We start from the raw sequence: 16,223 nt of genomic DNA, 5'->3' as shown, positions 1-16,223 counted from the left end.
GGGGTGATCTTGAATGTGCCCTGTACAGGTGAGAGGGGATGTATAACTCTGCTCTGTAGTTGCTGAAGGCTCTAACATGCCCTTACTCGGTCTACTACACCAGCCGCAGGGCAAAGCATGGCAATAAGTGTCACGTCTCTGGAGTTTTTCTTCTATGTCTATTCCTTAAGACTTACAGAAGATGAAGAGCACTTGAGAAAAAGGCCTTACCGCAGAACTCTTAATTGGAGACAAATTCAGAGTGAAAAATCCCAGGGAAGAGAAGCTGATTAAGGAAATGGGGAAAACAAAAGATGGGAGAATTGGTGAGGACAGTGTGCTGTGAAGAGAGGTATGTGTTGAAAAGCATAAGACCCTAATGGGAAATAAAGATTCTGAGGGCAGAAGATAAAGCTTTGAAGGATTTGATGTTGGCAGAAGAGCAGATTTGAATAGAAAGGGGTAAGATCCTTACAGAAGCAAATAGGATGAAAATGGCTGGGGAAGAAGCATGTCCTTGGGTATGATAAACAAGTGAATTTACTGTAGTGCTTGAAAGAAGCAGCAGGAGGGGCTGTGAAGTGATTTCAGAAGCTGAAGGAGAAAAGGAATCATTGTATCACAGAATGGTTTGGGTTGGAGGGGACCTTAAAGACCATCTGGTTCCAAACCTCCTGCCATGGCTGCCCAAAGCCCCATCCAGCCATCCAGCCTGGCCTTGAACACTCCCAAGGATGGGGCATCCACAGCTTCCCTGGGCAACTTGTTCAAGTGCCTCAGCACCCTCACAGTAAAGAATTTCTTCCTTATCTAAATCTACTTTTTAAAAAAATTTAAAGCCTATTTTTTTTTTTTTTTTAATTTAAAGACTAAAACTTTGTCCTATCACTACACTCCCTGATGAAGGGTTCCTCTCCAAGTACAGGTTGTTAGGCAAAAAAGATGGTAAAGCCAAGAGAAAGAGGAATGAGAACTGTGAAACAGCTTTACAGGAAGAAAAAGCAGAATTTGAACACGTTAAGGGAAGAAATGATTATGCTTATACTGTACAGTGCAGTCCTCATTCTCATACCTGGTTCATCTGTCTTCAGAAAACCATGTAACTATGGAACTCTGAGACAAATCCAAATATAAATTTCCAATTTATCAATATGAATATGCCAACTCGGTGTCAATTTTTTTTTTTTAAAGAAAGCACTGGAAATCAATTTCTGAAAATAAGTAAAGAATTTTCAGAATAAATACATCTTTTGATGAATCTGACAGTTGAAATGGGGGCTGTCACTTCTGTCAGGTTTCAAGTACAAGTTTCTTCACAGAATTTTTGCTGGTTGTTTGACCCCTTCTCCTAATGGGAAGGAGCAGTCTCTGGCTGCTCTGCTGTTCCCTGGGGGCTGTGCTGAAGACATTGACTGTAACTGAGCCCAAACAGGGAGAAGGGGAGGAAGTGCAGAGCTAGAATGGAATGAAAATTTGGCAGAAGATGTGGAATCATGTTTTGCTGAAAGAAGGCTTGGGGCAAGAGATGTGAGAGTTGAATGCTCAAGGTTGAGCAGTATGCTTGTTGCTTAATGATATGGGCAGAAGAGGGTAGAAAGGGATGCCTGGTAAAGCAGCTATGGAATACAGAGTTAAAGAAGGTCTAAAGGAAAATGAAGGCTAGGAGCAGTGATTTGACTGAAAATCTTCGGAAGGTGTTGATAATCAGTTGATGAAAACAAAATTGATTAGGTACAGATGATGAAAGGGTTGGAGGCCAGAGGATGGATTAGAAAATGTTGTGTAGAGAACAGGCATTAGGGAAGAAGGTGTTATGTAGACATCACCTGTACTTGAAAACAGTAGAAAAGCATATGGTGGCTTGTGTGGGGCAAAGCCGTGGAGGAAACAAAATTGGTTTACAGAAGTAACTTGCTGATTTGGGGAACAGGGCAAAAGGTTAGAGTAGGGCAGCGAGTTGCTTGAAGGTGCTTTTAAAAATGAGAGAAGGGTTGTGGGGAATACATGGTTGGATGTTCAGCAGTAGAGGATTAATGGATTTGGGAGGGTACACAAAACAGTTATTGTGAAAGAATGAATTTTCTGGTGAGTCTCAGAAAAAGTGAGTGTTCTACACTCCCAGAATCACTGTTAGTGAATAATTAAAATGTAAATATTTACTGTGCTTTGGGATAGAAGGAATCTGTGGGGAGAAGGATGGCCCTTCGTGCTTGGGCAGTCCATTGCGGTCATACAAAAGAAAGTATCTGTAAAGCAGTCCTTGCAGAGATTTCCTTTCACTGGATTTACTGTGTGGAGATGCACTGTCTAGCTTATTATTTTCAAGAGAAAGAAGCCTGTAAAACTTGTTGCCTAGAAGATTACTTTATTTCTGCTGTTCTAGTAACAAAGAAAGTTTTGGTGCTAAAATAAGCTATGTGATGTACTGTACTTCTAAAGCTGTTAAAAGGCTCTTAACAGCTCTATAAAATACTTGCCACCTCCTCCTGTGCTTTCAGAAAATTTTACTCTAATATTTATTTCACTGGCTTATACAGAATTTCCTCCCCTTTAAAACATAAGTTGTTAATTATTTCTGGGTTGTCATGATCAACTCCCCTCCAGCTATTAAAATGTACTTGTACTGTAGTTTTATTATTACTTGCAAAATATTGGAAAAAATAATTTTGCTAGACAGTTAAATTTGAAATAAATATTGACTTGGCTATGCAAATGGATCTTTTATGTTAATTTCCTGCAAATATTCAAATGGTATAGTTTTATGAGAAAAAGCACTCATAAAAACTAATCTTTATGAATATTCACTGAAAATGAATTTTGAATTGTATGCTTGAGCCTAATCTTTGAAAGTTGCGCTGTGTCGGTTAGTCTACATAGGCCACTGCACAAAACACCCAAAACAGTAGCAAGTGACTGGTCAACACTGCACACATACAAGAGAATATTGATATAAAATATTTGTAAAAATGAAACAGTCTTCGGATATACCAAAAAAATCTTCAGTTTTTCAAAACACTTATCAGCAGAAGGCAAAACTTATGGCAATTAGTTGTCATGACTTTGTTCACTACTAATTAAAATACTATTTGAAAGGGATTGTGATGGGGAGACCTCTTAGTGGCCTTCTTGTATCTGAAGGGGGTCCACAGGAGAGATGGTGAGGGACTTGTGTCAGAAATTAGGAGGGAACTCATTTTTTTAAATTATTTTTATTATTTATTCTTTTATTATTTATTTTCTTATATCTGAATATTTTAGGTAAGATAATTTTGACCAGAGGACTTGAGCAAAACATGAAAACTCTACAAAATGACTTTATTAGGAATTCCTATTTATCTTTTGACTTTAGGAAAAGGACCTGTATTAACACAGGTGTTCCAGGAATGTTCCAGGAATGTTCCAGGAATGATTCCAGTACCTTCCTTGTTGTAGGGTAAAGGACGTGTTCCTGTCTTAACTCCTAATGTATTTTAACATTTCTTATCATTTTTTTTAAGTTGCTGAAGAGTTTTGACACTGTGGTTTCTAGAAATCCAAACATACTAAGGAGATTATTTAATGGAAGCTATTTCAATGAAATGGTCAGGAAAGATACTAGTCACATAGCTCATACAACTCCAATAATAAAAATAAAACTTACATGTGCTATGGGGCTGTATTAGTTGGAGCTCCTTTGTCCAGAAATACATATGAACAACCTATTGCAGCTCATGCTTAGCTTATTGATGACAGTTTTGTATTTCTTTTGCTTTGCATAGCCATACCAAAGAGAAATTAGGTTTATGCCTATGTCTGAAGGTCCTGACAATGTATCTTCTTCATGCTTACTTTGAGGAAAGCTATTACTGTAACCACACTGTGTGTTTAAAGTCCCTACACTAAAGGTTGGTGTAGGCACGTTCCATGCACCTTTGGATCTTAATGCAGCTCCTAGTAGTTTAATGCAGGCTGTGCATCTAGCACGGACAGGACAAAATGCTGAAACTCATCAGAGCCGTAACATCAAAGGTTATGACAGTTGATGGTGTTCTAAATGCTGGTAAAATTGTATGAATTCACTGAAATACAGGTTTATGCTCTTGGCCAACCCTAAAAGCAGTGAAAAAGGGGAAGAGATGATGGACTTGTTGCTTTCTCTGAAGGGCTGAACTCAACAAATGGGGCACCCTGCCTCAGGCTGCCAGCACCCCTGAGGAGGCGGCTCACTGCCAAGGGCCGTGTTAAATATTTCATAGTGGCAGTGCCGCGGCTTCCCGAGAGCTGCTTTTCTTTTTTTTTTTTTTTTTCTTTAAAGCCCTGGGGGAGGGCAGTGTGTGTGTAACAGCTGAGAGCCGGGCAGGGGGAGCAAGGAGCCCGGGTGCTGGTGCCTCAGAGGGCGGTAGGTGCCAAGCGGGGAGGCCGCAGCGCTGCTGAGGTGGCTGCCCTCCTTGCCTCTCCCTCCGGGCGCGGTAAATAACGGGAAATCCACTTATTTATGGGCAGCCGGGGTGCCTGCCGGTGGATGTCAGGGCGGGTGTCTGCCATTAGACCCGCACGGGACAGATGGGGAGTGCGGCATTAAGCGGCTTTACGGAGGGCTGAGCAGGGTGCTGGGCGTGCGGCGGGCTGGGTGGTGTGGCGGGGTGCAGGCGGGCTTGGGAGCTGGAGGAGCAGTGACCCTAAAATAGCGCTGAGCGGGATGAGGCCGAGCAGCTTACAGCTAGCGGTGTAAAGCTGAGGTAAGCGCTGGGGGGTTTAAACGTGAAATTCAGTGAACTGGCTTGAAACCATGAGCAAAGATATGCAGTGTGCCTGGCTTGCGTGATAGGGTTTGGTGCTGTAGTTGGCACTCATCACCCTAAGGTACAAAGCTGTGTGTCCGCTTTGTATGCCACAGCGGATCTGGATTAAACCGCGTGTGGCCGTGAACCTGTGCAGCCTCAAGCAGGCCAAGGCCACCTGGCCTTGTTTAGAGAACTAGCCAGGGTGTGCAGGTTGCCCTGCTGACTGAATGTTGGGGGAAGTATTCAGGTCTTTAAAGTCCCTAGTGGGGTATCGCCTCTGTTGGTGAGAAACGTCACGTTCTTCCCACAGACTGTATCTGTTTTCATTGGTTTACAGATTCCAGCTGTCATCCATGTGCTTTTTGCTGGCCAGAAGACATAGATGTCCCCTGCTACTGAGTCCTTGCATTGGTGTTTTGGAGATGAAACGCTACATAAACTCTTAAAGTGCACCACCTGAGGACATTGCTACCAACATGGACATCATTATTTATTTACAGATGATTTAATCAGGCGGAGCTTTTTTGTAAACATGAATTGCTGGGCTCTTTCCTTGAGGTGTCGTGTCTTGTTTCATGCTATTGAAACATTAATCTTAACTTATTATGACTCCTTTGTGTTGGTCAGCTCTCAGGGACATTTCCCTAGACTTGAAAATGTGGGAGCTTTCAAGAATGTGTCAGTTGTGCCAACTCAAGCCACCTGTGGGCTGCCAGACCGAAGTACTTTTTGTCATAGCTCAGTAGCTGTTGAAAGTATTATGTCTTGCACCCAGAGGTTTTGTGTTCAAGAATGCCCGTACAGGTCATTACCTTCTTCCTACAAACTGCTTCTTCCTGAAGGTCTTGGTACCTGTGTCACAGAGGACAACAAGGACTTGCATCCGGGGTCCTTCAGCAATGCTTCAAGTTTTATTTTTCATAATCACAAGGATTGCTTCTCTACTCCCCGTTTACTGAGGCTGACAGCTTCATTTACGTTAACTGTATGGTTGAAACCTGAGCAAGAAGGTGTAATGTAAGTAGTATTGAAGGTGTTTACTTTCCTGGTGCTCTTAAAAAAATTGATCATTGCAGTCATGATCATTATTAGCAAGCTATTTAAAATTTTAAAAAGGTACAGTGAGAAACTATGACGTTTTAAAGCTGTATTTAGGTTGGAGTCTTTGTAAATGTCAGGATGAGTAGGCTTAGTTTTAGTAGCATTGACTCAGATGGTAGTGCAGTGGGAACTATTCACATATAACACACATGGATTTTCTTAAAAATACGAATTTGTATTTGTAGTTCACATTCGTTCTTCTGCAAGCTGCTAGAAAAATGTCAGGGATGTTGCTTCTTTTGTGATGGGAAAAAAAACCTAAAAATTTAGTAATCTCCCAGTGCAATTTTACTTCATAAAAAATGAGGAAAAATCCATGATTAAGTTAATTCCCAAAATGAATATTTTAGAGCTATAGATGACTAACCATCTAAAATATATATATATATATATATATATATATATACACACACACACACACACATATATACATTCTTTTTTTTTCCGGAAGATATGGGTTTTCTGGGAGATATGGGCAATCTTAACTGAATTAACAATCATATTACTACTCTAGCAGTTTGTGTAGTAGAATCTTTTGTTAATGAAGTTTTACTAGGTGTTCCCTCTCGTGTGCCTACAGGTCACATTTCTAGCAAATATGACAGCTGGAGTGGTCTTTCAGCTTGACTGGGCCTTACTATAATGAAAAACTTTGCATTTTTGGAAAACTGCATTACAGATCCTACAAAAAGAGTTCCACCTATCTATCATAAAATGCAGAGCCTCCTATGCCTTGCCCTGGTAATGCAGAAACACGCAAGTTGTAATACATTTCAGAGTATATATCAGAAATATTTTTGCACTTATTCTTTTAACTTACCCTAGAATTAAAATAATGGTGTTCTCTACGTAGCATTTTGATTCTTATTTTGCATTCTACTGTGAAACACCAAGCCGTTTAAGGGTGTGAAAATCATCAGAAACAATATAAATGTGTGAATTAATAGTCTGCTGTAATTGTGGTTATTGAGGGGAAATAAATGAGATCTGGAGGGCAAAAGTGACTTCAGCTTGAGCTTTAGTTAAAGCAGCTCAGATGAAGGTATGTGTAAAGCTGTCTCTGGAGCTTTGGCCTAGTGTCTTTTATAGACTGTGTTTCCTAAATGTTTGAACCTTGAACATCAGAGAGTCCATGCCTGGGGTTGTCTTTTGTCATAAGTTCATGCCCACACATATGCAGGCCTATCAGGTTCTTGTTCAGCAGAGCATATGCTTAGTTTGAAGCAAAAATGTTCTGCTAATTTCCAAGCAACATGTTGTGGTGATGTGTTGAGTGAAATCTGGAAATCTGTGAAAACTCCTTTTTTTTTTTTTTTTTTTTTTTTTCAGTGGAATAGGCTGTTCTTGCATAGATCCTAAAACAATGAAATGTATGTGCTTAGTTCCAAATGGTTAAGTGCTATGCAGAAACTATACTCTCCCAATGTCTGATTATCCGTGGACTTGTGTAAAGCACTACTCTTCTATTGCTGCTGTGTTAATGACTACACAATGTACATATTCCTGTTCAGTGGGTTTTATAGATCACTTTAAAAGGTAATTTTTTTTTTTTTTTTTTTTGGTAATAGATTGCTTCATTCTTCTGCCTTTTGAGTTTGCCAATACTCTACAGGTAGAAATGACAATGATAGCATCCAGTTTGCTTACCGATGACGTACGCTTACATCAAGTACAGCAGACCCACATTTTTTTAGACATGCCATAAAGTGCTTTTTTTTTGTGCTGAATGTAAATTTCTGACTTATAATATCCCAGTTGCCTCATTATAAAGACTAGTATCTGCTAGGCATGTGCCCATGTAAGAGAACAGCAAGGGTTTTTGCTAGAAGTTACTGCGTCGGTTGAAGTGAGAGATACTGATGTGAGGATTGAAAGTTTGAGTGCCTTTTAAAGGTTGTGACAATCCAGGGAGCAAATATGTGTGTTTAACTGAAGATACTGAGGATTTTCTTCTTCAGTTTTATATACCAATGTTTCTTACATGATGCTAGGAAAGAAACTTCCATACAAAGAGAAAAGTCAGGTTGTTATGCATTTATATTGGAGTGCTAATGTTTTTCCAATAAAGATGTATAGATATTTGTAGGTATGCTTTTAAGTTACCACATACTGGAGGTCTTAAAGAAAAGCAAGAAAACAGTGAGAAAACACTGACATTTGTATCTCCAGCCTTTAAAATTATTTCCCTTTAGGCAGTGTGTGCAGTAAGTGAGCAAACCTATTCTTGCTGAACTGTGTTCTTTACCATGCTTCCTCTCATACTGCATGTGCTCATCAGTTAATCTAAAAGCTTGCAGTAAGCCTGTGCATGGAATTTAGCATAATATGGGAAATAGTATATGGCGATAACCCTTGGAAATAAAATAGGATAAGGATATGAGTAGAAGCTTATCATATATGAGTAGTCATTACAGGCAGCTTATATCAATTTAGTATGAGCCAGGCTAACTGAAATTTAGATGACCAGAAAATAACAGAGGTGGGAGAGAAAGGAGCTGGGACCTTCTACACACAAAAGGGCCTGGTGGAATGGCCTGACTGAGAAGTGGGCAGGAGATGTTTGTTTGTTTAAATTTCTTTTATGTAAAGGACTACAATTGTATCCATTATTGTATATCAATTCAGATATTTTACATTAGTAACTATGCTGAAGGGGGATGTCACCTTCAGACATGATATGTTGCATTTTGAACCTATGCAGATGTTCCCATTTGCTCCAGTTAATGTGTGGGAATCAGTTGTCTCCCTGTTAGATTCTCCCTGAAATATTCTATATAATATTTTTCACGTTGAAAGTTGCCCAAGCAGATTTTCGTGGTTTGGTTGTTCTCCCTACAGCCCCATCATCAAGAACTACATAGTCAGGTATTGGCTTTGCAGGATTGCAGGTTAGCAGAAGTCAGAAACTTCACAAAGAACAGTGGGTTCTCTGTAATCATGACTGTAATGGAAAACAGCACTACTAGTCAGAAGTAATGCCTATACCTCTATCACCTATGTTAGTGCTGTTTTTCCCCCTCCTCCTCTGTTTTCTGCCTCTTGATTTTTCTCTTTCTTTAGTGAATCATAATCCACGTTTGTTCTGTCCAATTTTCAAAGTGGTGTACATCAAGGTCACTTGCCTTCTTAAAGTCATGACACCTTTGGGGATAAAAACAATGTGGGGATGTTTGCTTTAGATAACTAAAATAAACAAAATAACTGGATTATCCAATTATTGTTTATCCAGGAACTGGGTAAATCCAGTTCCTAAATATTTTGCTACTTAGCTGAGCCTTTCCTCACATTTATTATCTAGCAAAACTAGTGTGTTTACAGGCAAACAAAATATTGAAAAGACCAATCAACGCAATATTAAGAAACATGTTTTTAGCAAGGTTTACACAATAGGCATCTGCATTTTGCAAGTTGTTTTTTACGGACAACATTCCGGTAGACTAAAATGGTAGCAGTTAAAATTAATTAGTATTTCTCTTGGGTTTAAATGTGAATTAGTGAATAATGGCAGTATTAAAGAATGGCATTTTTGATAATTTTCTTTTGTTAAATGCACAGCAGTGAGGACTGAAGAAAGGTGAAGTCTATCAGTAGATAAGTTTTTTTTCTCTCTGAAATACGTCTTAAATAAACCCTAGTCTCATAGAGATTTTATATGCTTCTCTTGTGATTTAATGCACTAATTTAATCTAGAGTATTTTAGCACATTTGGCTTTTCATGGGTAAGTTCGGACTGTATTTCTCAAGCAGATGAAAAAGCAACGCAAAAGTTTATAGTTTTTGTTGTAGTAATGATTGGATTAATAAATGAAATATATTGCTGTTTCAAAGCATATATAACCTGTATGCATTCTCAGGACCTATGACATCACGGTGATCAGTTTGGCAAAACTAATTGTGTTTGAATAGCTAGGTATGTAACATGGGTTGCTATAGATGGTATTCTTAGTCTTTACATTTGATATTGATGTAAAATCTCCATGGCGAAAAACAAACTAGCAAGTGGCCAGATAGCTGTCTGGCTTTGCTCTGGTTCTCTTAGGTTAGAGAGAGGCTGTGTCAGAGGGAAAGTACAGGGGAAGCTTCTGTTGTTGCTACCTTACCTGAACAGTTTTGGTAGAAAAACAAGGGACTTATTTCCAAAACATGTCAGTCATACTCCTTTTTGTGGTTGTATTATGTTTGCCTTGTTAGACTAAGAAAAGTGTAAGTGCTTCAACAGGATGCAGTGTTGTGGAGCTTTGTAAGAAAAGTGCAGTGCTGGCCAGCCACTGTGTTTTTGTCATGATACCCTGAAGAGAGAAGTGGCCCCCATTTACCTCCAAGTGAACTGGGGTTGAATGCACTATAAATTAAAAATATTCACGTTGCAGGTTCAGACAGAAAATATGTTTGTTAAAGTTCTTTTACACTTAGTACATCTTGTGACTTTTGCTGTCACTGAGCATCTTCTCAAGAGCTGTATTTTTAACGTTTATTTTAATGCATTCTGGTTAGCATCACTTTACAGGATAGCACCTTGGCAAGAATGTGTATATATGTGTGCCTCTGACCTTATGTTGTTTTTCTTCGTTATTTCCAAAGGTGTGTGATAGAAAAGGCTATTGATGGGCAGACTGTGTTCAAACTCACAATCTCTGAGAAAGAAACAATGTTTTATTATCGCACAGTAAATGGTTTGCAGCCACCAATAAAAGTAATGACACTGGGGAGAATTCTTGTGAAGAAATGGATTCATCTTAGTGTGCAGGTGAGTAAAAGTAAAAACCTTTTAATGTTTGTTGAAATATAACATTTGTGTGAGAATGGTGTAACTGTATAAATATCTTCACAGGAAGGGGTAAGTTGGGGAATGTAACTGAAAACTCTTGAGTCTGTAGGTAAGGATCTTAATTTTGGAGCACATCTTGAGGTGGTTACTAATTTAGAACTGGAAAGCAATGCTGTGTGCATTCTGCTGAAAACATAAGTGAAAATTCCTACCCTTAAGAACACAAGTATTTGGCGTGAAGAAAACTACTTATTCTAATGTTAGCAATAAGCCCTGGGTCTCTGAGATTATTCCCTAAAAGGACAATGTAATGTCATCCTCATCTATACATGCTAATGTATTTATCTGACAGAGGTGTGTCCCATTTAATTCTTAAAGCTTCTTACAGTGCATATAAGTAATATATAAGTAAACCATGTATAAGGTTTTATTTAGGATCAATCAAGCTAGTTAGTTACGAACCTATTACCTTTTATTTTAAAAAATAAATTCAGAATCATTAAAATCCAATCCTTGTGTACTAAATGTCTTCTGTTGACATAATACTTTTAATAAGTGTACAAACATCTACTGAGGGTAAAGTAAAATTGAGTTTGTTAAAATTTTAGCGATGTACTAAAAATCAGCAAACAAATACAGAAGAAATTAAAATGCTTTCAGTTATTTGCATGCCTTGCAATTCCCAACAGATGCTCTAGTAAATTCTGTTTGTAAGCCAAGTTCAACTAATAATTAAAAAACACAATTATCAGGTATTGAAATGTTTATCTTCTCCTTCCTGCATTTCCTTTATCTGGCCTATTAAATTTCATTTGGTTTACAGCACAATCAAGAATAGTTTCCCTGCTTTCTTGAAACTTGCTAAAAGGTATTGACTGTGATTTGGATTTTTAGTGCTGATCTTGTCACTCGTAAGAAGTATCTAAGCTGATGTCTTGATTTTTTTTGCAGTTTTCTTTTTTTTCTGGGATAACAGCATGGTAGTGCGAATAAGACTTTGGCTGTTGGATTAGAAGAGTGACCTTAAGGTAGAACTAATGAACTTTACACTTCAAACACTCCAAGGGTGCTATATTACTGCTGTTGCTGTCAGCCACGTTTTGTACTCGTCTCAGAAACTGCTAAAGCCTGGGATAGCAGAGTGAAAGGGCTGGATTTAAATACACACAGGCATTTTAAATTGCATTACAAAGAACCCTCAAGCACTCTATAGAATTTAGTCCTTTGTTTCTTTGGGGAATGTTGTTCAATACGTAGAGGAGTGAAGAAGTGTAGCTTCTAAACCCTTACAGGGACTACAGACTTAATACCTTTTCCAAGTTTCTGAACTCAATGTAGACCTTATGTTCCATGATTTATGGTGGTGTTGGATTTAGGTTCCCATTAAAGATAATAGTGGCTGCAGCATGATCCATTTAGCATTAGGTATGGCTGTTAAACTTAAGGCAAAGCTTTAATTTTTTTTTAAACTCTTAGCAACTGTCCATAAGCATTTTTTTTTGTATAAATGGAGAAAGAAATGGAAAATGAGAGGAACTGTACAAAAATGTGCAAAAGCAACATTCATATGGAAGTGGCTATGCCTTCTAATGAGAATAGTATTTGATGATGAGATAGTTCCCAGACATTTGCAGATTGAAGCCTTCTCTATAAAATGATGAAAAAGCCTTCTGAACACAAAATAGTGTGTGGTTTTACAGGAATTAGTAATTTTAGTTAAGTGCAGTGGGACAGCCTGGAGTTTACACCTGAAAGTATATAATGGCTGATCTTAGCACAAGTGTGATTTTTTTTTTTTACTTCTCCAAACTTCTCTAACTAAACCAGCCTTCTCCCCAGGTGATGACCACGCAGAGGGAGTGGGCTTTGTGTTGTGGAGTAGACCCTTGTGTGTGCTACAGGTGAGCTATCTTGGGTAAAGACACCAGGGGGAGCAGTGGCAGAGTGCAATCATGGGCGACTTTACTACTATTGGCTTTTCCAAGTAAATCAGTCTGTGTAGATTTCCACTTCTCTTGAGACAAAGCTGACTCTAATACCCACAAAGGATTAGCGGTCTGAGTTCTGTGTCACTGTTGTGAGCACAGCTTGTGTTTTCTAGCAAAGACGAGCACTAGGACTGATCTCAGTGGCTAGTAAATTAGCTAGGTTTGTGTTTTTCCATCTCCAAACATGCTGGTTTTAAGGTAGATGTGGTGTCAACAGTGTAGTTTCTATATAATCTACAGAAACAAAAAGGAAATTGTGGGATCTGAAGTGCTATATATGAGGCTGTGATGTCTAGTCATGAGTTTAACCAAATTTGGTTTAACCAAATGAAATGTAGATTCAACAACTTTTTTAGGCACTTTGCAGAAGTTGCACATGTCAGAGGACTCTGGTGATGTTTTTTGTTGGAGATCTCACCAGAGCTGGATGACGTGTCTTTATGTTTAAAAAAAAAAAGTTCTATTCAGACTTGTTTGACAACTTGCTTGATATGATTCTTAGTCTAAAAGAAAACGTTTGTGAATGTTTTGTGGGACAACTGAGTGCTATTCCTGATAAAATGGTTGAAAATGTGGAATGGATATTTTCATGGAAGTAATGAAATTTCTACATGTAGAAAAAGTGTAATAAAAAAGGAGTAAATAGCAGCATTGCCATATCTGGTGTGACAGGATGCCTAGAAGCTAGCAAATCTGAGGGGAAGAGGGATGAGGTGGGATGCTGCTATACTAAACAGAATTTTACATAAAAGAATTATATTCTCTATGCATGAACCATAGTAAAAACAAGTATTAAGAGTCTTTACATCTTTTTTTTTTTATTTTTATTTTTTAAAAAAGTATGTACTTCTAAAAATTTTTAGGTAATATAATTCAGCTACCATTGGTAACTGAAGATGTGTGTGGTAATATCTCCCTTGTATATTATAAAAATGTTTTACCTTTATGTCAGAATTGTAGACACCTACCATATTGACTGTCAGAATTTTGTTTCCCAAAAGTTCAACTTAGAAGCATTAAGTCCTACAATTAATATCCCTGGCCTTCAATATACTTGACTTTTCTAGTAGAGAAAGCATATTTGCTCCTTATATTCTCTGAGATTACAAAACTTTTCATCAATGTAGGTTTTCTCTTAATTCTATGGTGATGCGTCTTTGTAGGAAATGCATGTGACAAATGTGGCTCAAAATAGTTGGCTCATAAATTATATTAGATGTAAGCCTGACAAAGATATTCTTCACAGAGTATTGCAAAGTGTTATTCAGAACCATGCATAGTATTGCATATTTGACAAGATAGCCTCCCTTTCTACTAGAGTCTGGTTTAGTTGCTCTGTGCCTCTTTGGGAGAGAGGACAAAAAGAGGCTTATGGTATGACACCTTGTTGCTCAGAGACTGCAGACCAGTTACAGATATGTCTAATTCAGGCTAAGTTTGATTCAGGACAAAACTTTTTTAGTGAATGCCAGCACTTAATGATACAGTCAGTAAATAGGGGTGTATAATGGGATCCATCTTGAGGAAAAAAAAAAAAAAGCAATATTTGTTGGCTGGCCCAGAGGCAATTGATGTGTCCTTTTAGTAATGGTGCACTGGTGCTGGACAGGGGGAGGTTGGATGGTATAGAGTGAGTGTCCTTGTTGCTTCTGGACAGGGTTGCAAACAGGGGTTGGGGATTAAGGCACTTTGCATGCCAAATTGGTGACTGGAATAACAGCTAAAGGAGACTGGGAGACTTGGTCTTGATAACAGTGTTCACGGCACATTGGTGAATTGCTTGTTGTGTGTGTTGGTTTTTTTTTTTTTTTTGGCAGTTTGGTTGTGGGTTGCGAAAAGAGTGTGTGTTGTAGTGGCCCAAGAGAGAGGCCCCATGCTGAGGAGCTAGGGTCTGCCTCTGTCTCTGGATGAACAGGAGAAATATATGAAAGGGATTCAGGCCAAAGGTCCCCAAAGCCAAGCAGTTAGTGCAGCTAGGAATCTGAAAACAGTGGAGTTCGTGTGGTTAGTAGGAAAAACTATAATATTTGTACATAAATGTTAGGTGACAGACTAACATTTCAGGCTCCTGCCAGAGGAACCTGAAGTTCAGGTGGCAGATGTGAAACTGAACTCAGAGCGGAAATGTGGTAGGATGGCATGTATCTTTGGAATTCAGCTGTAGGAGCAAACGAGCTATTCAGGAGCGATAAAAATGAAAGCTAAATGGTGGAATAACACCAAATAGTAATTAAATGATAAGAGGGAAGGAAAGAAGAAAGGGCAGCATAGACTAAAAAGAATTTCTTTTTGGAATAAAATAATTCTAGGGGAGAAGAAGGCTAGTAAATGAATTCTACTGAAGTACTCTAGGATTTTAAGTCCTCAGGTTTGGATTTAGATGTGTAATTCATTAGAGAGAACTACTGCTAAGAATTGTGTTTTTGCAGAGACTTATTCTCCAGTTATGGCTGGGAAATTGAAGCTCTACTAACAAGAGCAGGCCCCAAATGCAGTTTCCTGCATTCTGTGTGAATCATCATCAGGTCACCAAAGTAGAAAGTCTGGATACCAGACTTGTTAAGTGACGAGGGCCTTATTAGAGATGTTGGTCTCAGAAATAACATTCTGTTGAGTGTTCAGTTTAAATAGAATAACAAGAAATGGTTCAGTAACTGCATTTTTGTGTTTCAAAAAGAGCAAGCAAATAGGTCTACTTTAATAAAACAAGGTAAACTGAGGAATCTAGAGATTGAATGGAGAAAAGGCCTTGAAGGTTCTTCAAAACAAAAATGATGGTATGAAGAGGAATCTCTGTCCTTAAGAAGGGGAAAAATGGAAATACAGCACTCAGACTTCTGAGTGAATAAGCACCTTTGCAATTAGAGATGGCTGAGTCTACAGGCACAGGGGAGTGGGGAAGGAAATTTGCAGAGAAAGCTATATAGGAATAGAAATAAAGCTGTAAGGAAGTTGAGCTGAATCAGACTTTAACAACTGTTAAATGGTTAAAAAAAAAAAAAAGGTTATGAAGATCTTTTGTATAAGAAGACAAGACCTGCATGCAGTGAAGATGTGCTTAAGATTAAGGATGATTTGAATAACATCACCAAACTGAATGCTTTGCTTCCGTGTAGGGATATTGATAACAGTCATGAGCAAATCAAGCTGTTTAACAGAAATGAAAGCATGGAAACAGAAGTGATCATAAAGAGGTAGAAATACCAATTTGCAAGCTTCTTGTGTACATGCTGATACAATCAGGTGGTCTGAGAGTTCTGAAAGAACTTAGGCATAAATATGTCACTGTCAAATAGTTGTATGGTAATCTGCCAAGTCAGAGGTGGAGCTATATAAGCAATAAATGCTTTGCATTGGGAGCTTTTGCGCACTGGCAAAACTCCATCTCCATGAAGTACTTCTACTCCAGTTTATTAAGTGTGGTGTTATATGGTTGGGGTGGAACGGGGGGGAGGGGGAGGGGGGATGGGGAGGGGAGCAGAGTGGGAAAAGAGAGGCTTGACACTGTTCAAGCACTACCCAAAACATTAGTATGCTATTAATGCTCTTGCAGCCACAAATCCAGAACATGGCACTGTATGGGCTGCTAGGAAGGGAGTTGACTGTTGCAGCTAGAGTCAGTAC

At 38.6% G+C, this 16,223-nt stretch overlaps 1 protein-coding gene across 1 annotated transcript in view; it reads left to right on the top strand.

The window, feature by feature from the left end:
• USH2A (usherin) overlaps nt 1-16,223 on the top strand; it is a 410,836-nt gene that overhangs the window by 13,778 nt on the left and 380,835 nt on the right. Inside the window, exons 2-3 of the mRNA XM_072035514.1 lie at nt 5,080-5,759; nt 10,425-10,590. Of these exons, the coding sequence (XP_071891615.1) occupies nt 5,275-5,759; nt 10,425-10,590 (651 nt within the window). The 5' untranslated portion in view covers nt 5,080-5,274. The remainder of the gene's footprint in view (nt 1-5,079; nt 5,760-10,424; nt 10,591-16,223) is intronic.

The sequence above is a fragment of the Anas platyrhynchos genome, chromosome 3 (genome assembly GCF_047663525.1).
Source record: "Anas platyrhynchos isolate ZD024472 breed Pekin duck chromosome 3, IASCAAS_PekinDuck_T2T, whole genome shotgun sequence".
Lineage (NCBI taxonomy): Eukaryota > Metazoa > Chordata > Aves > Anseriformes > Anatidae > Anas > Anas platyrhynchos.
The sequence above is the reverse complement of the archived record's forward strand: the minus strand, read 5'-3'. Positions and strand labels throughout refer to the sequence as shown.